Below are 27,221 nucleotides of genomic sequence, written 5' to 3' on the forward strand. Positions count from 1 at the left end.
TGTTTCTTGGCCAGCAATGAGATATCAGAATATTGTGCCTACCATGTGTCAGGGCAAAGATGTCTCAGAGATGGTGCTGAATATTCTCAAAAGGAGGGAAGGACCAGCAGGAGATACTAAATGAATATTTTGCATCAATGTTTATGTGGAAAAGGACATGGAAACTAGAGAACTTGGGGAAATAAATAGCGCCATCTGGAAAAGTGTCCATATTACACAGAAGGAGGTAATGGACATCTTCAAATGCATAAAGGTGGATAAATTCCCAAGACTGGATGAAATATGCATCTGAACTTTGTGGAAAGCTAGGGAAGTTATTGCTGGGCTGCTTGCTGAGATATTTGTGTCATTGATAGTCATAGGTGAGGTGCTAGAAGACTGGAAGTTGGCTAATGTAGTGCCATTATTTAAGAATGGTGGTAAGGAGAGGCCTTACATCAGTGGTGGGCAAGTTGTTGGAGAGGATCCTGAGGGACAGGCTTTACATGTATTTGGAAAGGCAAGGGCTGATTAGGAATAGTCAACATGGCTTTGTGCATGGGAAATCATGTTTCACTAAGTTAATTGAATTTTTTGAACAAGTGACGAGAATTGATGAAAGTAGAGCATTGGATGTTGTTGAGATGGACTTCATAGAACATAGAACATAGAAAAATACAGTGCAGTACAGGCCCTTCAGCCCTCGATGTTGCGCCGATCCAAGCCCACCTAACCTACACTTACCCACTATCCTCCATATGTCTATCCAATGCCAGTTTAAATGCCCATAAAGAGGGAGAGTCCACCACTGCTACTGGCAGGGCATTCCATGAACTCATGACTCACTGAGTAAAGAATCTACCCCTAACATCTGTCCTATATCTACCACCCCTTAATTTAAAGCTATGCCCCCTCGTAATAGCTGACTCCATACGTGGAAAAAGGTTCTCATGGTCAACCCTGTCTAAACCCCTAATCATTTTGTACACCTCTATCAAGTCATCCCTAAACCTTCTTTTCTTCAATGAAAACAGCCCCAAGTGCCTCAGCCTTTCCTCATACAATCTTCCTACCATACCAGGCAACATCCCGGTAAACCTCCTCTGCACCCATTCCAGTGCCTCCACATCCTTCCTATAGTATGACGACCAAAACTGCACACAATACTCCAGATGCGGCTGCACCAGAGTCTTATACAACTGCAACATGACCTCAGGACTCCGGAACTCAATCCCTCTACCAATAAAAGCCATTACGCCATATGCCTTCTTCACAGCACTATTTACCTGGGTGGCAACTTTCAGAGATCTGTGTACATGGACACCAAGATCCCTCTGCTCATCTACACTACCAAGTATCTGACCATTAGCCCAGTACTCCATCTTCTTGTTACTCTTACCAAAGTGAATCACTTCATACTTAGCTACATTAAACTCCATTTGCCACCTTTCTGCCCAGCTCTGCAGCTTATATATATCCTGCTGTAACCTGCCACATCCTTCCTCACTATCAACAACTCCACCGACTTGCGTATCATCCGCAAACTTGCTCACCCAACCTTCTAGCCCCTCCTCCAGGTCATTTATAAAAATGACAAACAGCAATGGTCCCAAAACAGATCCTTGCGGAACACCGCTGGTAACTGCAGTCCAGGATGAATCTTTACCATCAACTACTACCCTCTGTCTTCTTCCAGCCAGCCAATTCCTGATCTAAACCTCCAACTCACCCTCAATGCCATACCTCCGTATTTTTTGCAGTAGCCTACCATGGGGAACCTTATCAATCGCCTTACTAAAATCCATATACACCACATCTACCGCTTTACTCTCGTCCACCTCCTTAGTCACCTTCTCAAAGAATTCAGTAAGGTTTGTGAGTCACGACCTACCCTTCACAAAACCATGCTGACTATCCTTGATCACATTATTCCTATCCAGATGTTCATAAATCCTATCCCTTACAATTCTCTCTAAGACTTTGCCCACAACAGAAGTGAGACTCACTGGCCTATAGTCACTAGGGCTATCCCTACTCCCCTTCTTGAACAAGGGAACCACATTTGCTATCCTCCAGTCTTCTGGCACTATTCCTGTAGACAAACAGGACATAAAAATCAAGGCCAATGGCTCTGCAATCTCCTCCCTTGCTTCCCAGAGAATCCTAGTATAAATGCCAACATGCCCAGGGGACTTATCTATTTTCACCCTTTCCAGAATTTCCAACACCTCTTCCCTACATACCTCAAAGCCATTCATTCTAATGAATTGTGACTCAATATTCACATCAGCAACAATGTCCTGTTCCTGAGTGAATACTGACAAAAAGTATTCATTCAGTGTCTCCCCAATTTCTTCAGCCTCCACGCGCAACTTCCCACTACTATGCTTGACCGGACCTATTCCTACCCTAGTCATTCTTTTATTCCTGACATACCTATAGAAAGCCTTTGGGTTTTCCCTAATCCTACCAACCAAGGACTTTTCATGTCCCCTCCTTGCTGCTCTTAGCTCTCTCTTTAGATCCTTCCTGGCTACCTTATAACTCTCAATCGCCTCATTTGAACCTTCACACCTCATCTTTACATAGGCCGCCCTCTTCCCTTTAATAAAGGATTCCAATTTCTTATTAAACCACGGCTCCCTCACACAACCCTTTCCTCCCTTCAGTAAGGCGTTTGACAAGGTTCTGCATGGTAGACAGATTAATTACCAAGGTTAGATCACATGGAATACAGGGAGAACTAGCCAACTGGATACAAACTTGATTCGAAGCTAAGCGATAGAAGGTGATGGCAGAGGGTAACTTTTCGAACTGGAGGCCTGTGACCAGCAGTGTTGCATAAGGATCGGTGCTGGGTTCTCTGATTTTTGTCATTTATTGTAAATGATTTAGATGTGAATATAGCAGGTATGGTTAAAAATTTGCAGATAACGCCAAAATTAGTGGCGCAATGGTTAGCACTGCTGCCTCACAGTGTCATGGACCTGGGTTCGATTCCAGCTTTGAGTGACTGTCTGTGTGGAGTTTGCACATTCTCCCTGTGTCAGTGTGGGTTTCCTCTGCATGCTCCAGTTTCCTCCCACAGTCCAAAGATGTGCAGGTTAGGTGAGTTGGCTGTGCTAAATTCCCATTGTGTTCAGTTAAGTATAGATTAGGTGCATTAATCAGGGGATAAATGTACAGTAATGGGGCATGGGTTTGAGTGGGATGCTCTTCAGAGGGTCAGCGTGGACATTTTGGGCTGAAGGGCTAGTTTCTACACTGTAGAGATTCTAATGGTGTAGTGGACAATGAAGAAGGTTACCTCAAGGGCACAAAGGGACCTTGATCAGTTGGGCTGAGGAGTTTAGTTTAGATAAATGTGAGGGGTCACATTTTGGAAAGGCAAATCAAGGCAGGATTAATACACTTAGTGGTAAGGTTGGGGAGTGTTGCCGAACAAAGAGACCTTGAAGTGCAGGTTCATAATCCCTTGAAAGTGGAGTCGCAAGTAGACAGGGTAGTGAATAAAGCGTATGGTATGCTTGCCTTTATTGGTCAAAATGTTAAGTACAGGAATTGAGAGGTCATTTGCGGCTGTAGAGGACATTTGTTTAGCCACTTTTGGAAAACTGCGTTCAATTCTGGTCTTCTTGCTATCGGAAAGATGTTGTTAAACCTGGAAGAATTTAGAAAAGACTTACAATGATTTTGCTAGGGTTGGAGGGTTTGAGTTATGGGGAGAAGCTGAATAGGCTGGGGCTATTTCCTCTGAAGCATTGGAGACAGTTGGATGACCTTATAGAGGTTTATAAAATCATGAGGGGCATAGATAAGGTAAATAGACAAGTTCTTTTCCCTGGGGTGGGGGAGTCCAGAACTAGATGGCACAGGTATAAGGTGAGAGGGAAAAGATTTAAAGTCGACCTAAGGGTCAACTTTTTCACACAGAGGGTGATAAATATATGGAATGAGCTGCCAGAGAGAGTGGTGGAGGCTGGTACTATCACATTTAAAAGGCACCTGGATGGTTAAATGAATACCAAGGGTTTAGAGGGATATGTGCCAAGTGCTGGCAAATCGGACTAGATTAATTTAGGATATCTGACCAGCGTGCATGAATTGGACAGAAGGGGCTGTTTCCTTGCTGTACGTCTCTATGGCTATGACTCCAACAGTGAATACTGAAAATCTGAAACAAGAACAGAAATTGCTAGAGGAAACTCAACAGTTCTGGCAGCATCTGAAGAGAGGAAGGAGAGACAACATTTCAGGTCCAGTGAATCTCAATGATACAGTGCAGAAAAGGCTCTTTGGCCCATCAAGCCTGCACCAACACATGAGAAACACCTGATTTTCAACTTAATACAATTTACCAGCACTTGGCACCAACCTTGAATGTCATGATATACCAAGTGCTCATCCAGGCAGTTTTTAATGGCTGAGAGGCAATTTGCCTTTAGCAACCTCCCAGGCAGAGCATTCTAGACTGTCACTGCCCTCTGGGTAAAAAGGCATCCCTCCTAAACCTCCTGCCCTTCACCTTAAATCTGTGATCTCTTGTGACTGACCTTTCAACTAAGCAGAACAACTGTTCCTTATCCACTCTGTCCATGCCCATCAATCTTGTACATCTCAATCAGATCACTCCTCAGTCTTCTATGCTCCAACAAAAATACCCCAAGCCTACCCAACCTTTTCTTATAACTTAAATGTTCCATCACACGCAGCATCCTGGCGAATCTCTGCATCCCCTCTAATGTAATCACATCCTTCCAGTATTGTGGCAACTAGAACTGCATACAGTATTCTAGCTGTAGTCTCATCAAGATTCTATTCAACTCCAACATGATTTCCCTGCATGTTTAATCTATGTCTCAATTAATAAAGGCAAGTGATCCATTTGCCTTTTTCACCATCCTACTAACATGTCCTTCCGCCTTCAGCGATCTATGGACAAACACTCCAAGGCCCTTTTGTTCCACAGAACTTCTTAGTGTCATGCCTTTTATTGAATATTTCCTTGTCAAATTACTCCTTCCGATGTGTATCACCTCACACTTCTCAGGGTTAAATTCCTTCTGCCACCTATCTTCCCATTTATATCTTCTTGTAGCCCAAGCACTCAAACTCTTTGTTAACCACCCTACCAATATTTGTGTTGTCTGCTAATTTACTAATCCAATCCCTTACACAGTCATCTATGTAATTTATATAATTATGATTAATTGTGACTCAGCATTGATCCCTGTGTTACCGCTGGACCTTGGTTTCCAGTCACTATAGAAGCCTTCTGTCATCCCCTTTGTCATGGGACCTTGTCAAAGGCTTTGCAGAAATTCATGTAAAATATATCAACTCCACTACCCTCATCTACACACCTGGTCACTTCTCAAAAACTTCTGTCAAATTTGTTGGGCATGACTTCCCTCTGATGAATCCATGTTGACTATCCCTGATCAAGTCTTGTTTCCTTAAGTGGAGATAAATGCTCTCCTTCGGAATTTTCTCCAGTAGTTTCCCAACTGCTGATGTGAGTCTCACTGGTCTGTAGCTCCCTGGCTTCTTTCTGTAAATCTTCATAAATAAAAAAACAACCTCGGTTACCTGAACATCGATTATCCAAATTTCGGATTATCCGAACAAGATCTCAAGGTCCTGTAAAAAGATTATCCATTATCTGAACAAGCAGTTATCCAAACAAAATACTCCCTGCCCGTCTCGTTTGGATAATCGTGGTTGTTCTGTATTGGAACCATATTAGATATTTTCCAGTCCTCTGGCATCTCCCATATGGCCAGAGAGGATTTAAAAATGATGTGAACCTTCTTCAGAACTGGAAGTAGCTAGGAAAAGGTGTAACGTAAGCTGAAAGGAGTTGGAGGAGGAGAGTGGGGTTAAAGAAGTTCAGATAAGGTGGAGATAGAGCCCAGAGAGAGAGAGAGAGAACAGTACTTAGCCAAATAAAGGGATGAATAATGGTACACTCAGGAAGGAGAAAAGGTGATAATGGGAACTAAAAGTGGATGAGAGTGATATGGCTGTGCCAAAAGCAGTCCATCTGATGACGAAACCTGATACATGGGGGTGAGTAAAGATATGGAAGAAGTGTGAAGGCCCTAAAAATACTGAACTCAGTATTGCAGGGTCCCCAAGCAGAAAATGAGATCCTGGTCTTCCAGTTTTCGCAGAGCCTTGCTAGAGCACTGCAACAGGCCTGAGCGAAATGTTGGCCAAGGAGCACGGTAGTGTGTTAAAGTGGCAGGGAACATCAAAAGCAATGCCATCTCACTCTCTTGCTCGTTCTCTGGAAATGTATATTTTCTTTTCATACACACAACCAAAGACAAAATATACTTCTTATGTACATGTCTTCACGAAATGTAACATCTGAACTGATTTGATGTGAATTGTTCAGTTGGAACAATCTTCTAGATGTCTATTGCCTAAAAATGATTCCCAAGATATATTGGGGAAAAAAAAAACAATTCTTGCTTTAAACTGAACACTTTGTGAGTTGATCTAACCCACTGGAAAGGGAATACATTGGATTGGGTGAAATGCCAGAATCCCAACCATCCCAATGCAAGTTTCAACTGACTACAGTAAGATCAGCTGTATTGTAAAACCTCCATTACACTCAATCTTGTCATTTTTACAACAGCTGTATCAGATTAAATTGACCTCAAATTTATGTCTTCAACTCCTAAGAGATTTTAGACCTAAAATACAACATATCAAATCAACATGTAACATACATTTTGTAACTGTGCAATCTGAATCTGGAACAGTTTTGAAATCTGTGGTCAACAGATGAAGTACATTAACTTCATTTCTTGCTCTTAAATTAATCTTGTAGCAAAACAAATTACAGTAATTAATGTTTGGATGGTAAGTACTAAATAAGAGTTCGTAATAGTGAAATGCAGAATATCCAATACATTTTATACCCTTTGGATAGTGAATGTTTTCTTATGATTTTTGGACTCTCTGCTCCAAAGAATGTTGGAAGTTGGGTCATTGAATATTTCTTGTACTGATGTGGATATATTTTGGACTAGCAAGAGAGTTCATGGCCATCAAGGATAGATGTGGAGTTGAGGTGATGTCAGATCAACAATTATCGTATTGAATAATAGAGCAGACTATGAGGGCCAAATCTCAGATTCCTCCTCGTAATTCTACATTCATAAGCCCTTTTCTGTGAACATATTTTTATTCTCTTTAACTTTTGTCAGACATTAACATTTGTTGGACACATTTCCAGAACTGGGAGAAAGTGAGGACTGCAGATGCTGGAGATCAGAGCTGAAAATAGGTTGCTGGAAAAGCGCAGCAGGTCAGGCAGCATCCAAGGAGCAGGAGAGTCGACGTTTCGGGCATGAGCCCTTCTTCAGGAATGAGGCAAGTGTGTCCAGCAGGCTAAGATAAAAGGTAGGGAGGAGGGACTTAGAGGAGGGGCATTGGAAATGCAATAGGTGGAAGGAGGTCAAGGTGAGGGTGATAGGCCGGAGAGGGGGTGGAGGTGGAGAGCTCAGAAAGAAGATTGCAGGTTAGGAAGGTGGTGCTGGGGGATCCAAGATGGTGGTGACCCAGCAAGTCTGAGTCTACAGTGCTCCTCCCAAGACTTGGGCAAAGTGGGTTACCCACCTCCACCACACTCACCAAATCATTTAAAATAGCTTTTATTTAATGTAATTAGTTGTTTAGTATTAAATTGAAACAATTTAATTTTTAATAAAAATGACTAAAGGGAAGAGAGCCCAAAGCTCTCAGCAAGCAGGAACCCCTCCCCCATCCTCTCCAGCTGCAGCAGAGGCGTCCACAGCTGCCCCGGGGGACTTACCTACAGTGGCAAGCCTTGTGGAAATCATCTCCAAGCTGGATGCAAAGATCGATGCTTTCATTGAAGAATCCCGAAATCGATGGGACTCACTCTCAGCCGCGCTGCAAAAGCACGACCTAAACATTAAAGAAATCAAGCGCCAAGTTGGAGGGGCGGAACTAAAGGCCGCAACCTCCGAAACTACAGCGCAATCGGCCGTGGATTTGGTCCGGACTCCTGAACAGCGAGTCCGGACCTTAGAGAATCATATTGATGACCTCGATAATCGAGGTTGCTGAAAAAAATTCGTTTGCTGGGCCTTCCCGACCAGGAAGAGGAAGGCCAGCTTACAGCGTTTCTCAAGCAGTGGCTGCCACAACTTTTAAATCTGGAGGCTGTATCAGGCCAGGTAAGGGTGGAATGGGCCTACCGGGTTGCAATACGCGGGCCCGGCTCGAACCAGCGCCCCCCCCCCAGTCTTGTTCTGGCTGCAGAACTATTGGGAGAGGCAGAGACTCCTAGAAGCCTCTAGAAATCTTGGAAAAGATTCCCAAGCCATGATCTACAAAGGATCCAAGATCATGTTATTCCAGGACTTTTCCCCAGCTCTGATCCGAAAGAGGAAGGCATTCGATGAGGTGAAGAAGTGTTTAAAGGACATAAATATTCAGTACCACTTATGCTTCCCAGCGATGCTACGCTTTAACCATGAAGGATTGGTGTATAACTTCGAATCGCTAGAAAAGGCTAAAGAATTTTTGGACTCTCTTAGATAAATTGTAAGAGACAATGGATGTTGGTTTGCCTTTTCCCCCACTCCGGTTTATATCCCCCCCCCCTTTTTCTTTTTTCTTACCTTACTGTTTAATATTATCTTGGGGGTGGGGAGAGGGATTTATTTATTTGTTCTCTAACGATTTTCTCCCCCCCTTGGGGTTGGTGGGTTTTTTTATTATTATATGTATTTATGTGTGTATGTATATATATGTGTGTGTATATATGTGTGTATGCATGTATATATATAAGCTGGGGGATTTAGTTAATGTTGGTGGGGGGGAGGTAGTTACCTTATTTTATTTTACCTCTGTCTCTAGGAACAGGGTTGTTTTCCCTTGCTATTTTGTATTATTATATTTAATTATTATTTGTTGAGGTTGTAATTTTATAGTTATATATGTTTATACATGGTATTAACATTACGAAATATATCCAAGTGTGGGTTGGGGGGTGGGGGGGGGGGAGGTGGGAGTAGGGTGCTCACTGTTAACTCTAGCTTTGTACTATATCTGAATGCTCCTCATCAAATTGAGGATCGCCTGAGTCAAGGGTGGGGCACTGGTTGGGAGAGGATATGATGGACCTTTGGAAAGGAAGTGATACCCCATGGGAACAAGGGGGAAAATCTCCATTTAAATACGTTTTATTTTTTTTTATTATTTAGAAATAGTCTTTTATTATACTGTTGTGAGTGTATTAGAGAGCCTTTATTTTTGTGAATTTTTTATGCTCTATGCTCGGGGTGTTTTGGATAGGGTTTCCCCTCCTGAGGGGTCTCGGATTTGCCCGGATGATTATGGTTGATCATTAGGTTAAGTGGTGCACGTGGAATGTCAAGGGGAGTAATTCGCCAGTCAAAAGGAAGAAAATATTATCAAATCTTAAGAAAGAAAGAGTTGATATAGCTCTTCTACAGGAGACACATCTGTTGGATAAAGAACACTTGAAATTACGACAGGGTGGATTTGATCAGGCCTTTTTTTCTTCTTTTAGCTCAAAAAGTAGGGAGTTGTTATTCTTGTTCGGAAGAATTTCCCTTTCAAAATCCTAAATCAGATAAAAGACGAATCTGGACGATATATTCTGATTAAAGCCCTTATAAATGGAGAGGAATATAGGATTTTAAATTTGTACTGCCCCCCGGCACATCCCTTTAAATTTATAACGGAAGCCTTCTCAAAATTGATGGCTCTCGGTGCCCATCACACAATTATAGGGGGAGACTTTAATTGTATTATGGATCCGGAAATAGATAGGATTCCCAAGAGTACTGCAGGAGTATCTCCCAGATCTAGACAATTGGTGTATCTGAACAAAGAATTAGGATTAGTAGATGTATAGAGATGTCTTCATCCACAGGGCAGAGATTTTTCTTTTTACTCCGAATCCACATAAATGCCATACCAGAATTGATATGTTTTTTGTCCCCTCGATTTTTTAAAATTCCATAACATCCTGTAAAATAGGTAGTATAGCAATTTCCGATCACACTGCTGTATATATGGAAACCAAGGCGAGGAACAATGGGACATCCCTTTGGCATTGGCGTATGGACCCCTTCCTAATGAAAGACAGTAAATTTGTAAAGTACTTCTCTCAAGAATTTTAAACCTTTTTAGAAATTAATTTAGGTACGACTAGCAACCCATCAATGATGTGGGAGACCATCAAAGCTTACGCACGAGGTTTGATCATCTCCTACTCAGCGACCCAGAAAAAATTAAAGGGAGAACAAGAGCGTCTGCTCAAAGCACCCTTAAAAGTGGCTGAAACTGCATACGCTGATAGACCTGCTATTATTAAATTGCAAAGGGTTACGGCCCTTAGGACAGCTCTAAACACTACGCTTACCCAAATGGCTAAGAGGGAAATGGCTAACCGGGTAGATACTTAGCATTTCTTGCAAAGTAAAAAAAGGCCCCTCAAACTGTCACGTCTATCAAGGAAAGTACGGATATTTTGACTCATGATCATAAAAAAATTAATGCAATCTTTAGAAAATTTTATTCTGATTTATATAAATGGCAGGATTGTGAAGACAGGACTAGGAAGATGCAATCATTTTTTAAAAATTTGACCTTTCCGGGCCTAACTCCAGAAGAGGTATTGGTCTTAAATGCTCCCCTAACAGTCCAAGAAATACTTGACGCAATCAGGCAACTTCAGAGCGATAAGTAACCTGGCCCAGATGGTTTTCAAGCTGAATTCTATAAAGAATTTACAGAAATATTGGCTGGCCCACTTATGGACATGTATAACTATGCATATAGTCAGGGCTGTCTCCCGCCTTCACTGAAAGAGGCAAATATCTCTCTTATCCTTATAAAAAGGAAAGGATCCAGAAGATTATGTGTCATACAGATCCTTGCTAAACATAGATTTAAAAATCCTTTCTAAAACGTTAGCATTGAGACTAGAAAGGGTACTGCCACATATCATAAAGGAGGATCAGACGGGGTTTATTAAGGGCCGTAGATCATCCAATAATATTGGAAGGGTTTTGAATATGATTCAAGCCTGCCATCAGGGAAAGATACCAGGAGTAGTAGTTTCATTAGACGCGGAAAAGGCATTTGATAGGGTTGAATGGTCATATTTGTTTTACACATTGGAAAGGTTTGGTATTGGAAAGGTATTTACCAAATGGGTCTCAACACTGTATAGTGATCCCAAAGCAATTGTGGTTACCAATGGATTAGGTTCGGATAGCTTCAGTGTAGGTAGGGGCTGCTGTCAGGGATGTCCTCTCTCGCCATTGTTATTTATGCTAATAATTGAACCACTAGCAGAAGCCATACAGGCTGATCCTAATATAACGGCCCCGAGGATTGGTACAGGTCAACATAAAATTACCCTGTATGTAGATGATGTTCTTCTATTCCTCAGTAATCCTTTGATGTCCGTACCTCGCTTAATCCAAGTTATTAATACATTTAGTGCATTCTCAGGCTATAAAATTAATTTCTCAAAATCGGAGGCTATGCCAATGGGTGGCCTTGCTATGATACCCCACTTAATGGGCGGATCCCATTTTCCCTTTCATTGGTCCCTGGAGGGTTTCTTATATTTAGGCATTTTTATTACCCCAGTATTTGGTCAGTTATACAAGGCTAACTTTGTGCATTTACTGGATAGGATAAGGCAGGACCTTCAGCAATGGGGAGACCTTACAATTTCCTGGCTGGGTAGAATAGCACTAATTAAAATGAATGTCTTACTCCGACTCCTGTACCTATGAGAATGCTTCCGGTGATGCTGCCAAGGCTAGCACTACGTAAATTATATGGCTGGTTGGGTTCCTTTATCTGGAATCAGAGACGGCCCCTCATTAAGCTGAAGAAGCTACAGCTTCTACAGGCAAGGGGAGGATTGGACTTCCCAGATTTTAGGAAATATCAATTAAGTTCCCTATTAAGTTACATAGCTGATTGGGTCTTGTCTGATCCATAATCGATCTGGCTGGACATCGAAGCATCTCAAGTAAAATGCCCACTTATTAACTTTTTATTTTCAGATAAGAGGAAAATCATTACAGATCATTGTAAAAACCCTATAATACTAAACACAATTAAAGCTTGGAATATAATGCGGCAAAATGAGGGCAACTCACATAAAACATCCCCCTATGCGCCGATAGTGGGGGCATGGGGATTTCAACCGGGGTTTACAGATGCCACTTTTAAACTCTGGAGATCCACGGGTATCTCATGTGTAGGGGACCTATTTGAAGATGGGATCCTAATGTCTTTTGAACAGCTGCATCAGAAATTCGGATTACCTAATGGAGACCTCTTTCGATACTTCCAAATTCGAGACTATATACAGAAGAAGACTACATAATTAGATAGTCCTTATAAATCAGATAGAGAGTGTAGAGTACTACGACCAAAGGGGTACCCTCCATCAGTACTATTTATCATTTACTACATGACGAAGTATCGGGAGATATGGACAATCTACTTAAAACATGGGATCAGGAATTGGGACTAGAAATCTCTACAGAAACGTGAAATGACTTTTGGGAAAACGCCAGAAGAATCACCATTTGTAACAGAACTCAGGCTATCCAGCTGAAGATACTTCATAGAGCCCATATAGCACCGGATCGATTGGCAAAATTTAAGACGGGGGCATCCCCAATGTGTCCCAAATGTAAAATAGAGGTGGGCACTCATGTACATTGCCTATGGACCTGTCATAAGATCCATAGATACTGGACTAAAGTAGCAAGTGCCCTGACAGAAATTTTAGGAACGGAAATTAAAGTGGACCCCGTATCTCTCCTTTTGGGCTTTTCGAACTTATCCTCCCTGGACATGCACAGGAAGAGACTATTTTCTAGTCTCTCCTTCTGTGCAAGGAAAAATATTTTGGTAAACTGGGTGGCTGAGGCCCTCTTGGACTTTCAAATTGGCACAGATTAATTATGGAATGTATTCCCCTTGACTTCCTTACAAATATGGTGCACCGAAAAACCGAATTATTTTATAAAATATGGCAGCCCTTCTTGAATTATATGAATACAGATATTTTGGCTATCCTAACAAGGGCTTTTATTTAATTGAAATTACGAACTTGGCTGGTCCGGGGCCCCTTGGGAGAGGAATCCCGCAGGAATCGGGTTTTGTTACACTTGATGTTAACACATTCCGAGCATGTATCTCACTATCCAATTTCTATGTTATCTGCTATTTTTTTCTTTCTCTTATTTGAAAAATGTAAGAGACTTAAATATACACTCTGGTTAGTTGTAGGTTAGATTAGTAGTTAGTTGAGTTTTGTTTTTTTTTCTCGGTATTTTTCTTTTGTGAAATTTTGGTTATTATATATTTAATATTTAATTGTATATCAATGTTTGTACTTGAGAGTTTTGTTTATTTTGTAAACTTGTAAAAATGATAAATTCCTAATAAAAATATCTATAAAAAAAAGGAAGGCGGTGCTAAGTTCAAGGGATTTGACTGAGACAAGGTGGGGGGAGGGGAAATTCAGGAATGAGGAAAGTGTGTCCAGCAGGCTAACATTTCTCCAGTTTCCTCATTTCCCCTCTCCCCACCTTGTCTCAGTCAAATTCCTTGAACTCAGCACCGCCTTCGTAACCTGCAATCTTCTTCCTGACCTCTCCGCCCCCACCCCCACTCCGGCCTATCACCCTCACCTTGACCTTCTTCCACCTATCGCATTTCCAATGCCCCTCCCCCAAGTCCCTCCTCCCTACCTTTTATCTTAGCCTGCTGGACACATTTTCCTCATTCCTGAAGAAGGGCTCATGCCCGAAACGTCGACTCTCCTGCTCCTTGGATGCTGCCTGACCTGCTGCGCTTTTCCAGCAACACGTTTTCAGCCCACATTTCCAGAACTACTGCTTTACCTGATTAACCATTTTGTTTTCATTTTTATATCTGATTTCCAGTATCTGTCGTACTTTGCTTTTATTTTGGTTTCTTTGCATTCATTTTAGTGATACAGCTCCTTTCTGTATTAATGTATGGAAAACCATGTATCTTTTTCAGCTTTTATTGATGGTTAAACTTCACACATGAATAGGTGAACTTCACTTAGAAAGGAATGTGATTTACAAGAGAGCGGCATTTTGAAAGGTGGTGCAATGGCCTCCTACTGTGCTTTAACATTTAGTGATACTAATATATATAGGATATTTTGAGAGTGTTGACTTTATGCCTGTTTATGTTTTATCTCAGGAATGTACATTCACCAAGCTGCGCACAGACAGTGCCCTCAGAGTATTGTTCACTGGTTCCTTGCGTCTGAAATGCAAAAGTGCCTGCTGTCAGCGCTGGTACTTTACATTTAATGGGGCTGAGTGCAATGGTCCATTGCCGATTGAAGCCATTGTCTATCTAGATCAAGGAAGCCCAGAATTTAACTCAACCATAAATATACATCGCACATCTTCAGGTTTGTTTTGAAACATGCAGTACTTACGATTTCCTTGTTGCTAATTATTTTCTCTGTAAAGTTATACTGTGTAAAAAGTTATGATGGGTTGGGTTATGATCCTAGTTGATGCTACTACTGGACAAGTCAGATCATAGATTGAAGACTGAAACTTGGCTTGACAAGAAGTTTTGTTATTTAACAAGATATTCTTTCAAAGAAACATGAGTAAACAATGCTGCATATTTGGTTTTAGCAAAAGAAATGATCACATATAAGAAATGAAGATAAAACAGAACAAATCAAGCTATTTACACATAACACAATTTGAAATACAGTCTGTTCTCTATAACACATGCTTTTTCAAAGCAAATTGACTTTAATGTGATTGAAGAATTTAGATGGTTATTTGTAGAATACAAACTTTCCTAATTTGTATTGGCTATAATGTGATTCTGGCCCCATTAGTTTAAATAGCTTGTCTATTGCATGATTTTCTGATAGTGCAAGATGAAACGAGAACAGAACAGTCGCGTTATATCAGCACTGACAGTGTTTTGGCACACATAGCAGGATAAAATTCATCTATCCCAACCCCATCACTTTACCAGACAGTTCCCTTCTCTACCACATCTGTAGGCGTGACAAAACTGTTCTTTCAATTATTTATCTTGAGAACTTGGCCTTTCCCTTGACTGTTTACACACTAAACATTTCAAATAACTTCTTCAGGTTTGAACCAAACAATTCTGGTCTAGAAGTTTAAAATGAAAACCTATTGCCGAATTGTTATAAACCAACTCCCTTCTCCAGGAGAAATTGTTCTTGCATCTAGCCCAACCAAAGTCCTTTCCAAACTAAAACCAAAATCTTTGCAATTTATGGGTTTCTCCGAAGATAAAATAGTCAATTTTTAAACAACAGCAAGCTAATCTCTTTCACTATTTGTTCTCTCCAATTGTGAGGCTCTCTCAATGTAAACACACTATCATTATCTATCCAGAATAACTCTAGCCACCTGCTCTCTGATGTGCTGGGTTAAAATAATAGCTCCAGAAAAATTGAAAAGTTAATTATCAAACTCTTCATTCACAGATTCTATAAATCAAGCACCTTATATTATACATTTACCAACATTTCAAATTAAAGGCCTAATTTTTTCAGCAGAGGGATAAGCAATACTTTAGAGTTGCACAGGTAGTGAGGAAACAAAAATTATAAGCCTAGAATTGAATCTTTAAATACCATTCAGCAACAAACAAGCATTAGAGGGTTTATGATGGTACATGCAACCACATTTACACAAGGTGTGTCATTCACTCCTTGTTGATTTGGACCCCCTCTGAAATAATTCCTGCCAATGATAATTGAGGCCTAAAAGTGGGAGAATCCAAAAGGATTCTACAAATACCTTAAGGACAAAAGAGTATCTAGACAGAGAATAGAGTCCCTTAAAGATCAGGATGTCCACCTATGTGTGGAACAAGAGGATGTGGAGAGATACTAGATGAGTATTTTGCATCAGTGTTTATGTGGAGAAGGACATGGAAACTAGAGCACTTGGGGAGATAAGTAGTGCCATCTTGAAAAATATTCATGTTACTGAGGAGGAGATGTTAGATGTCTTAAAATGCATAAGGGTATATAAAACACTGGGACCTAATCAGGTGTACCCTAGAACTCTGTGGGAAGCTAGAGAAGTGATTGCTGGAGATATTTTTGTCATCGATAGCCACAGGTAAAGTGCTGGAAGGCTGGAGATTGGCTAATGTGGTACCACTATTTAAGAAAGGTAGTAAGGAAAAGCCAGAAAACTACAGACTGGTGAGCCTGATGTCAGTGATGGGCACGTTATTGGACAGAATCCTGAGGGACAGGATTTACATGTATTTGAAAAGGCAAGGTCTGATTAGGGATAGCTGCAAATGTGTTGCTGGTCAAAGCACAGCAGGTTAGGCAGCATCTCAGGAATAGAGAATTCGACGTTTCGAGCATAAGCCCTTCATCAGGTTTTTTACTCTGATTAGGGATAGTCAACATGGCTTTGTGCGTGTGATATCATGTCTCATGAACTTGATTGTTTTGAAGAAGTAACAAAGAGGATTGATGAAGTCAGAGTGATGGACATGATCTAAATGGATTTCAGTAAGGCTTTCGACAAGTTCCTCATGGTAGACTGGTTAGTAAGGTTAGGTCACATGGAATACATAAGAACTGGCTCGGAGGTGGGAGACAGAGGGTGATGGAGGAAGGTTGCTTTTCAGACTGGAGGCCTGTGATCAGCACTGCTTTTTGTCATTTATATAAATGATTTGGATATGAATATAGGATACATGGTTAGTAAATTTGCTGATTACACCACAATTGGTGGTGTGGTGCTTAGTGAAGAAGGTTACCCCAGAGTACAATGATTTTGATCAGATGAAACAGTGGGCAGATGGAGTTTAATTTAGATAACTGTGAGGTGCAGAATTTTGGAAAGGCAAATCAGGGCAGGTCTCATATACTTAATGGTAAGGTCCAAGAGAGTGTTGCTGAACAAGGAGACCTTGGAGTGCAGGTTCATTGTTCCTTGAAAGTGGAGTCATAGTAGACAAGACATTGAAGAAGGTGTTTGATATGCTTTCCTTTGTTGGTCAGCGCACTGAGTATAGGAGTTGAGAGATCATGTAGTGGCTGCATAGGGCATTGCTAGGCCACTTTGGAACACTGCATTCAATTCTGGTCTTCCTGCTATCAGAAGGATGTTGTGAAACTTGAAAGGGTTCAGAAAAGATTTACAAGGATGTTGCCAGGGCTGGAGGATTTGAACTATAGGGAGATGCTGAACAGGCTGGGGCTGTTTTCCCTGGAGCGTCGGAGGCTGAGGGGTGACCTTATAGAGGTTTACAAAATTATGAGGGGCATGGATAGGATAAATAGACAAAGTCTTTTCCCTGGGGTTGGGGAGTCCAGAACTAGAGGGCATAGGTTTAAGGTGAGAGGGGAAAGATATAAAAGAGACCTAAGGGGCAACTTTTTCATGCAGAAGATGGTACGTGTATGGAATGAGCTGCCAGAGGATGTGGTGGAGGCTGGTACAATTGCAACATTTAAGAGGCATTTGGATGGGTATATGAATAGAAAGGGTTTGGAGGGATATGGGCCGGGTGCTGGCAGGTGGGACTAGATTGGGTTGGGATATCTGGTCGGCATGGACGGGTTGGACCGAAGGGTCTGTTTCTCTGCTGTACATCTCTATGACTCTATGACTACAGTCCTTTATTACAAGAGGTTTTGAACATAATGATAAGGATGTAATGCTTCAGTTATGCAGAGCATTGGTGAGATCACAACACCAATACTGTGTATTTGTGTTGGAGGTGGTTTATAAGGGTTTTACTAGATTGATAATTTGAATGAATGTGCTGTCTTTCAAAGACAATCTGGACTGCTTTTCATGAGTTTAGGAGAGCAAGGGTTGATTTGATTCAAGTTTGTAAGATCCTGAATGGTCTTGACAAAGTGAATGCAGAAAAGATTGGATGTTGTCACTGAATCAAGAACTTTTGAGCACTATTTTAAAATTAGGGATCATCCTTTTAGGGCAGAGATTAGGAGTATTGTTATCTGTCAGAGAACTGCACAACTTTGGAACAGTCTGCCTCAGAATGCACTGGAGGCAGAGTCAACAAACATTTTAAGCAGAGTAGAAGGATTCCCTTGCCAAACAAAAATATTATAATCATTAGGGGTGGTTGGAAGTAGGGAATTTAGAACACAAACAGATCAACCTTAATTTTATTGTATGATGGAACAAGCTTGATATGCTAAATAGCCAACTGTGCTCCTAAGTAATATGTTTGTAGGCCCATCCTTTAAACTAGTTGACACCAGAGAAGTGCTTGATGCAATCAGTTCACTCAGGCACTGAACAGCTAAACCCAGATCTCCCGTTAAAATCCTAAAACCAATTTAAATTCATCCAAATGTGCAGTCAAAGCTCTTTCAGTTTCCACATTAAAAGTGCAGGTTTTGGCAGACGCCTGCAATCTCATTCCTCCGTCTCTCAACCTCATGGTTGTTTCCATGTTTGCAGCTTGCCTAATTAGTTTTTTTTTCCACCATCACCAGCGCATGTGCTGTACAAAAGGGTCAATTTTGCATGGTTTACTAGCTCATGAATTTCTAGGTTTTCCCAATGCCCTGTCCCTTCAATTCCAAAGCAACAACATATTCAATTCAAAACATTAACTCTTTTTCTCTTCACAGATGCTGTCAGACCTGCTGAGTGTTTCCATCATTTTTTTTTGTTTTTACCCTAATTTGTAAGTCCAGGTTTCTCATAACCCAGTCTCCAAACTCCATTTTCTCACAGTCAACTGTCCAGGCCCAGCTTTCTCACTGCTGAATTTCTAAGCCTGGGTTTCCAGCTCCTGGTCAATCTTCAGTGATAGAAAAAGTTCAAGAATGTGGAAGTCAGAATTAGGATTTGCAAAGAGGTACATTTTTCCTGCCAATAAGTTTCATATGAACAACTGCGTTCTTATTGCCAGATGAAAAATAGCAACTTGAATAATGCTTCAATGGTCTTCACATAATTTTGGAGTCAATGGGAAATCTTAATGTGCTTTATTATGTAACATATTGCTTCAAAAGAAAATACTTATACTGCAGCTTTGCTTAAAACAATCCTTGGTCTATTCTTTGCAATGTTCTAACAGATTTCTATTCCTTTTTTCAGTGGAAGGGCTGTGTGAAGGAATCAGTGCTGGACTGGTGGATGTTTCAGTCTGGGTTGGGTTGTGCTCCGATGGCTATCCACAAGGTGATGCTTCTACTGGTTGGAACTCAGTATCACGGTTAATAATCGAGGAGTTGCCAAAATAGTTTTGTCTCTATAAAATGAAAACAAACAAGAGCTATTCTTGTTCTCTCAGTACAATTTGAATAAAATCTGTTAACTTTCATCAAAATCTATGTGAAATTTAAGTAATTTTTTTGGAAATCTTAAAACACCTAATAAAATTAAAACTAAATAGGAAATTTCTTTCACCAAACGGTAAAGACATGTAACAGTTGTACCTTGTGCCTGAACTTTCAGTGTGGAAATACAAGTGATATTTAGACTACACAGGATAATTTTCATGTGAAATGACTATTGTCCATTATACATCCAATTTTTATTAACAAATATAGTAAATGACTTAATAGATATCATCCAAAGTCATTTTATTAATCTTTTGGTTTAATTTGAACAAAATATACCTTCTGAACTAATTTTAGGTAGTGTATTGCTTAATATTATAAAATTGTAAAGACTCGTTATAGCATAAATGCTGTCCCCTCCACACTTCATTTCAGGTCTGATGAAGAGTCATTTAGACTCAAATAGTTCGTTTGTTCCCTCTCCATGGATGCTGCCTGACCCGCTGTGATCTCTAGTACTTGTTGTTTTCATTGTTGAACTGTTTTTCCGCTGCCTTCAATTCCATGTGAACTTCTTCGGGCAGGAATACCCCCTCATTCCACTGATCCCAATACCTGTCTCCAGTATTCACCCTCCACTTAGACCCCTTCCACAGCCCTTTTACCTGCCTTTGATCTCTTCATTGAAAACTGCCAATGTGACAGTGGCCATCTCAGTTTCTCTGCTCCGCTAACCCACTTTAAACCGTCCCCTTCCACATTTTGCTCTCCTAAGTCCAACCTTAACTTTGTCATCAAAACGGCTGACAAAGGTGGTGTTGTTGTAGTCTGGCACACTGATCTTTACTTTGCGGAGGCTCAACATCATGATCTCACATCCAGGACTGTCACCGACCTCATTACCTCTGGAGATCTTACCCCCACAGCCTCCAACCTAATAGTCTTCCAACTCTGAACAGCCCACTTCTACCTCCTTCCCAAAATCCACAAACTAGACTGCCCCTGTAGGCCCATTATATCAGCCCACTCCTGCCCTACTGAACTCATTTCCTCTGACCTTGACTGCATCCTGTCTCCACTTGTCCAGACTCTGCCCACCTATATCTGCAATTCCTCTGATGCCCTCCATAGTGATGATTTCCATTTCCCTGGCCCTAACCGCCTCTGTTCACCATGCATGTTCAATTCTTCTGTACCAAGATGTGGAGGTGCCATGTGGGGTGGACAAAGTTAAAAATCACACAACACCAGAGTATAGTCCAACAGGTTTATTTGGAAGTACAAGCTTTTGGAATGCTGCTTCTTCGTTAGGTAGCTAGTTGGACTATAACTCATGTTGCGTGATTTTTAACATCGTCCACCAGTTCTCGGCTTCTTCCTCGACCAGAGGCCTGAACATTCCCCATTGACCTCCATTCTTCTCCCGCCTGGCTGAACTTGTTCTCTCACTGAACAATTTCTCCTCTAATTCATCTCACTTCTGCCAAATCAAAGGAGTGGCTATGGTTACCTGCATGGGTCCCAGTTATGTCTGTCACTTTATGGGGGACATGGAACAATCCTGGCCCCCTCCCACAACTCTTTGTTCAGTATATTAAATGACTGCTTTGGTGCTGCTTCATGTTCCTGCCAGGATCTTAAACTTCATTCATTTTGCCTTCAATTTCCACCCCTCTATACATTATCCATTTCTGACATTTCCCTTCCTTCTCCTCTCTGTCTCCATTTCAGGGAATAAACTCTCCATGCCATCCACTATAAAGCCACTGATTCCCATAGCTACCTTCACTACAGTTCATCAAATCCCACATTCTGCAGAGACTCCAACCCATTTTCCCAGTTCCTTCGCCTAATCGCATGTTTGGATGATGCCACTTTCCAAAACAATGCTGCTGCTTCTACATGTTACTTCTTCCATAACCATGGTTTCCCACTCACTGTGGTTGACAGGGCCCTAAACTACATCTGGCCTATCACCTGTGCTTCTACCCTTGCCCCTTCCCATTATTCACAACAATGTGATCGGGTTCCCTTGTCCTCACTTTTCATCCCACCAGCCTCCACATTCGTAGAACATAGAACAATACAGCACAGAACAGGCCCATCAGCCCACAATATTGTGCCGACCATTGATCCTCATGTAAGGTAAACCTAATGTACGAACCCTCAAATTTGTGTGACCATATGCATGTCCAGCAGTCTCTTAAATATCCCCAATGACCTCGCTTCCACAACGGCTGCTGGCAACGCATTCCATGCTCCCACAACTCTCTGCGTAAAGAATCCGCCTCTTACATCCCCTCTATACTTTCCGCCAAACAGCTTAAAACTATGACCCTTCGTGTTAACAATTTCTGCCCTGGGAAAAAGTCTCTGGCCATCAACTCTATCTATGCCTCTCATTATCTTATACATCTCAATTAGGTCCCCTCTCTTCCTTCCTTTCTCCATTAAAAAAGTCTGAGCTCAGTCAACCTCTCTTCATAAGATAAGCCCTCCATTCCAGGCAGCATCCTGGTAACCCTCCTCTGAGCCCTCTCCAAAGCATCCACATCTTTCCTATAATAGGGAGACCAGAACTGCTCACAGTATTCCAAGTGCAGTCTAACCAAAGTTTATAGAGCTGCAACAAGACCTCACGGCTCTTAAACTCAATCCTCCAGTTAATGAAAGCCAAAACACCATATGCTTTCTTAAAAACCCTGTCCACTTGGGTGTCAATTTTAAGGGATCTATGTCCCTGCATACCAAGATCCCTCTGATCCTCCACACTGCCAAGAATCCTGTCTTTAATCCTGTACTCAACTTTCAAGTTCGACCTTCCAAAATGCATCACTTTGCATTTATCCAGGTTGAACTCCATTTGCCACTTCTTAGCCCATCCTGTCAATGTCACGCTGCAGCCTACAACAATCCTCTATACTGTCAACGACACCTCCAACCTTTGTGTCGTCTGCAAACTTGCTAACCCATCCTTCAATCCCCTCATCCAAGTTATTAATAAAAATTATAAAGGGTAGAGGCCAAAGAACAGAGCCCTGTGGAACACCACTCACCACTGACTTCCAGGCAGAATACTTTCCTCCTACTACCACTTGCTGACTTCTGTCGACCAGCCAATTCTGTATCCAGATAGCTAAATTTCCCTGTATCCCATTCCTTCTGATCTTCTGAACGAGCCTACCATGGGAACCTTATCAAATGCCTTGCTGAAATCCATATACACCACATCCACCGCTCGACCCTCATCTTGTCTAGTAACATCCTCAAAGAACTCAATAAGATTTGTGAGGCACGAACTACCCCTCACAAAGCCGCGCTGACTGCATTTAATCAAGCCATTTTCTTCCAGATGGTCATAAATCCTATCCCTCAGAATCCTTTCTAACACCTTGCAGATGACAGACATGAGACTGACTGGTCTGAAATTGCCAGGGATTTCCCTATTTCCTTTCTTGAAGAGAGGAATTACATTTGCCTCCCTCCAGTCCTCAGGTACGACTCCGGTAGAGAGCGAGGATGCAAAGATCTTCACAAGCGGCGAAGCAATCACATTTCTCGCTTCCCAAAGCAGCCGTGGACAAATCTGGTCTGGCCCTGGCGACTTGTCAATCTTAATGTTTGTCAAAATTTTCAGCACATCAGCTTCCTCAATCTCTATCCGTTCCAGAATGCTTACCTGCTCCTCAATGGTTTCATTCACTACAAGTTCCTTTTCTTTAGTAAGGACAGCAACAAAAAACTCATTTAAGGCTTCCCCTATCTCCTCAGAATCTATATTCTAAGGCTCATTCTCTGCCATTTCAGACAACTCCAGCAGAACACGGCCACCAAACACATCTTCCCAGCTCTCCCCACATCTGCATTTCGCAGGGATTGTTCCCTCTGGGACACCGTAGTCCATTCCACAACTACCAATACCATCCTCCTCTACAGTACCTTCCCATGTAAAGGCAGAAGATGGACATCTGCCTCTTTACCTCCCTACTGCTCACATCTCATGTAAGGAGGGCTTAAAAACAGTCTTTCCAGGTGAATCAGCATTTTGCCTGTACCTCCTCCAATCTTGTATATTGTGTTTGCTGCATCCAATGTGGCCTACTTTACATTGGAGAAACCAAACATAGACTAGGTGACCCCTGGTCTGTGCGCAAGCAGGAACCAATCTTCGCCTAGCTGGTTATTTTAACACAGCGTCCTGCTCGCATACCCATGTCTGTCATCAGCATGCTGCAGTGTTCCAGTGAATCACAGCGCAAACTGGAGGCTCAACAGATCGTCTTCAGACTAGGCACTTTACAGCCTTCTGGACTTAATGTTGACTTTAACACCTTTAAATTATGAACTATTTCTTCCTTTTCTTTTAGCTTATCATGTTATCCCCTCCCATCCCAGTTACTGTCCTTCCAAATCTGGCAGGAGACACACATTGGTCTGCCATTCTCACATGCTGATCAATCTGAACAATCATCTTTTCTCGAACAGCTCCCTACACCCACTACTGCCCTCCCTCCACCCCCATCAAATTGTAGCATAAGTGCTGTCCTCTCCAGACTTCAACGCAGCTCTGAAGAAGGGTCATCTCGACTCGAAATGTTAGCTTGCCCTCTCTCCATGGATGCTGTCTGACCTGTTGTGATCTCCAGCATTTGTTATTTTCAGTCCAAAGACAAGCCAGTTAGATGGATTGGCAATGGCAATTGCAGGGTTACAGTGTAGCAGGGTGGGTCTTGGTAGGATGCTCTTTGGAAAGTCGTCACGGACTTGATGGGCCAAATGGCCTGCTTCCACTGTGTAGGGATTCTACGATACTATGGCATAGTTTGCATATTACGGGAATATTTGTAGATGATTCAAAATACTGAATTTTCATTGTATTAAAAAATCTTGGAAAATTTGAATAGCACGAGTTTACTGTAAAATGAGAAAGACTTATCAAATGCAGGCTGGATACACAAGCCTTGGTGAACTAACTAGAGATCAGATGACAATACAAGTAGCAGTTTAAATGTTAAGATTTATTCTACATGAACCTGTTCATACATCTTAACATTTGTATTTGATTCAAAAGGATTACCATTAGTGCATTTAACAGTTACTCATTTCAGACCAGGAATTAAACAAGTATTTTAGGCAGGAATAAGCTTCAATGTATGAATTCTTAAAATTATAATTTAGGAACTGAAAACCACCAACATCGGATACTCAGACTCTAAGCTTCATTCCTTTGTAATGTAGATGAAATTACACAGGCCCAAAAATTAACTTCTTTATTTAGCTCTGCCACTTGGTGGAAAGTTCACCACATTATACAGATTTAGCAGGATTACATTACATTCATAAAGAGGCTTGTAAATTTTCCAGAATACAGTACATAAACTTTCCCCATTTAATCATAATTAACTTCTAATAATTCATTAAGCAAACATATAAATCTCCATTAAAAGTGCATTATTATAACAAATGTACTTTATTACAAAAGACCATTGCAAGAACACAAAACAACTATCAATTCAACTTGACATCAATTGCTCTGTAATTTGCTGATTTTAGTTTCTAGAAATTGAATTCTTTAAAAAGTAAAATGTTAAGTTTAAGCATTTTACAGAAGTAACACCTGACACTCAGAAGTTTACCTTTGAATTTGAGGATGGACAATAAATGCCAATGATATCTACTCATGTCATAAATTAAAGAGACTGAACTTCTAACAATATCTGCTGACTCTGCAAACTTATACAATATGAAATGAAATAAATAATATTTTTAAGACCAGTATTTAGAAATACTACTACAGCTTGGGGGATGGGGTGGGAAAGACAGTAGGAAGTTGAAAGTGTTAACTAGATAGTATTTGATCATCTTCTCATGCCTGCAGTTTTGGTTGGTGAAAAAATAAGTCTCGGTGATTCAAATGCTGACAAACAGTTCAAAGTTCAGCACTGATGGAAACTAAGTAAAAATTGAGATACATTCTCATATACCAGAAATGTGATGCAACATGCAGGTGTCACTTTAAGCACATTTGGAACAACTCCTTTATAAAATCCATGAACTCCTTCATTCCTGAAAAAGAAAGTGGCAATTTTCAATTTCATAATTACACATTGAAGTGTAACCTTCCATTTTCTTCTAAGAAATTATTTTAGTCACAACACAAAAAAAAACTTAATTTTCCATCCATAGTGTTCTTTCTGTTATATTTTTAATGTTGGAGGCTAACATCAGGTATTCTAAATTTCTTGCCCTTACTGATCATCGAGTCAAGATGGCTTGTAGTTCTTCAAACTAATTAGAATCTGTTCTAGCTTTCACTGTTATGGAGGCAAAAACAGTTCTGAATTTAATCAGGCATATCACACAGACAGCAAATAATATCACTGATTAATCTGATATTAAGTGAAGGAAAAATATTAGGATATCAGGATTATGTCTGTAACACCCAATCCAGTAACTGAAGTGGCCGAACATCCCATCTGAAAGATGGCAACTCTGATGACAGCATTAAAAACCAAAGGAACTGCAGATGCTATAAGATGTCAGTTCTTAGGAAGGGTGACTCAACCGGAAACATTAAGGTTTGTGTAAAGATTTGTAGCTCAGGTGCGGGTTGTCATGGTTGTGAGGATATTCGCTGAGCTGATATTTTGATTTACAGACGATTCGTCCCTGGTCTAGGTGACAACTTCAGTGTTTTACAGCCTTTTGTGAAGTACTGCTGTACTGCCTCTTCTGGCATTTATTTGGTTCCATTCTTGCCATTTCGAGTTTGTTGTAGTGGCGTATATTGGGTCTAGGTCAATGTGCTTGTTGATGGAGCCAGTGGCTGAGTGCCATGCTTCTAGAAATTCTCTGGCTGTCTGATGTTTAGCTTGTATATGATCATTGTGTTGTCCCAGTCGCATTTGGGAAATATTAACACTGATTATTCTCCACAGATGCTGCTAAGACCTGCTGTGATTTTCCAGCAATTTCTGTTTTATTTGGTTATGGCATTCCCTTGGAGGACATAAAATTTAACACCGGAATTACTGCCAGGTTCTTAATCATCTGCCTTAATTTTGGAAGATTGGCTGAAGCAGCTTTTCCTGGTGTATTTTGTCACTTTTAAGCAAAGAGATTGAGAAATCCTTGCAGAAATTGTACTTGCATATATACTCAAGTCTTGGAATAGTGCTTGCACCTGCAAACCTTTATGCAGTTGACCCATGCCAAGTTGAAGAGTGGAAGTAAGGAAGCCATATGCTCAGTGAAAAATATTAATCCAGGTCAATATGCTTGCTATATGACCAGCAGTTATACGAGCTGCAAAAGATCCTTTTAATTGGACTAACATATACATTAAAAGTGTGCATTGGCTATGTTAAATTGCCCATGGTGTTAGGTGCATTAGTCAGAGGGAAATGGCTTTGGGTGGGTTATTCTTCGGAGGGTCGTTGCGGAGTTGTTGGGCCGAAGGGCCTGATTCCACATTGTAGGGAATCTATTCTAATTTGTATACAGCAACATTAACATAAATGAAAATTTAAAGGCACTCTTTTACCCCAGCAATCCAATCTATTAAACAATTGCTACCTCAATCACACGCTCACAATAACTTACCCCTTCACTGGAGCTGTCAAAGTGGTTGGCTGTGCTGCTGGATTTTAACTACTACCTTGAAAAAAAGGGCTTGGTTTCGTTTCTCCCAATTATCCTGCACTATGAAGGAACAGTTGAATTTCAGCTACTTCTGCATTTCAAAAGGAACTGGGATAAGAATTACAAGTCAGAAATATGGAGCTCAGTCCTAACAGAAAAATCAGGCAATCTGTGATTGCCACTCCTCAGAACATTTGGGCTACTATCTTTG

General features: G+C 41.0%; 2 protein-coding genes across 3 annotated transcripts in view; one reads left to right on the forward strand and one right to left on the reverse strand.

Annotated features, from left to right (window-relative positions):
• LOC132815408 (collagen triple helix repeat-containing protein 1-like) overlaps nt 1-19,416 on the forward strand; it is a 47,229-nt gene extending 27,813 nt beyond the window's left edge. For both annotated transcript variants that reach the window (XM_060824309.1, XM_060824310.1), the window contains exons 3-4: nt 14,266-14,482; nt 19,185-19,416. In XM_060824309.1, the coding sequence (XP_060680292.1) occupies nt 14,266-14,482; nt 19,185-19,330 (363 nt within the window). In that variant the 3' untranslated portion in view covers nt 19,331-19,416. The remainder of the gene's footprint in view (nt 1-14,265; nt 14,483-19,184) is intronic.
• A 5,043-nt stretch (nt 19,417-24,459) lies between these two features.
• Nucleotides 24,460-27,221, reverse strand: part of LOC132814032 (mitochondrial folate transporter/carrier-like) — a 39,790-nt gene continuing 37,028 nt past the window's right edge. Inside the window, exon 7 of the mRNA XM_060823354.1 lies at nt 24,460-25,435. Within this exon, the coding sequence (XP_060679337.1) occupies nt 25,306-25,435 (130 nt within the window). The 3' untranslated portion in view covers nt 24,460-25,305. The remainder of the gene's footprint in view (nt 25,436-27,221) is intronic.

This window comes from Hemiscyllium ocellatum, chromosome 4, assembly GCF_020745735.1.
Source record: "Hemiscyllium ocellatum isolate sHemOce1 chromosome 4, sHemOce1.pat.X.cur, whole genome shotgun sequence".
Classification (NCBI taxonomy): domain Eukaryota; kingdom Metazoa; phylum Chordata; class Chondrichthyes; order Orectolobiformes; family Hemiscylliidae; genus Hemiscyllium; species Hemiscyllium ocellatum.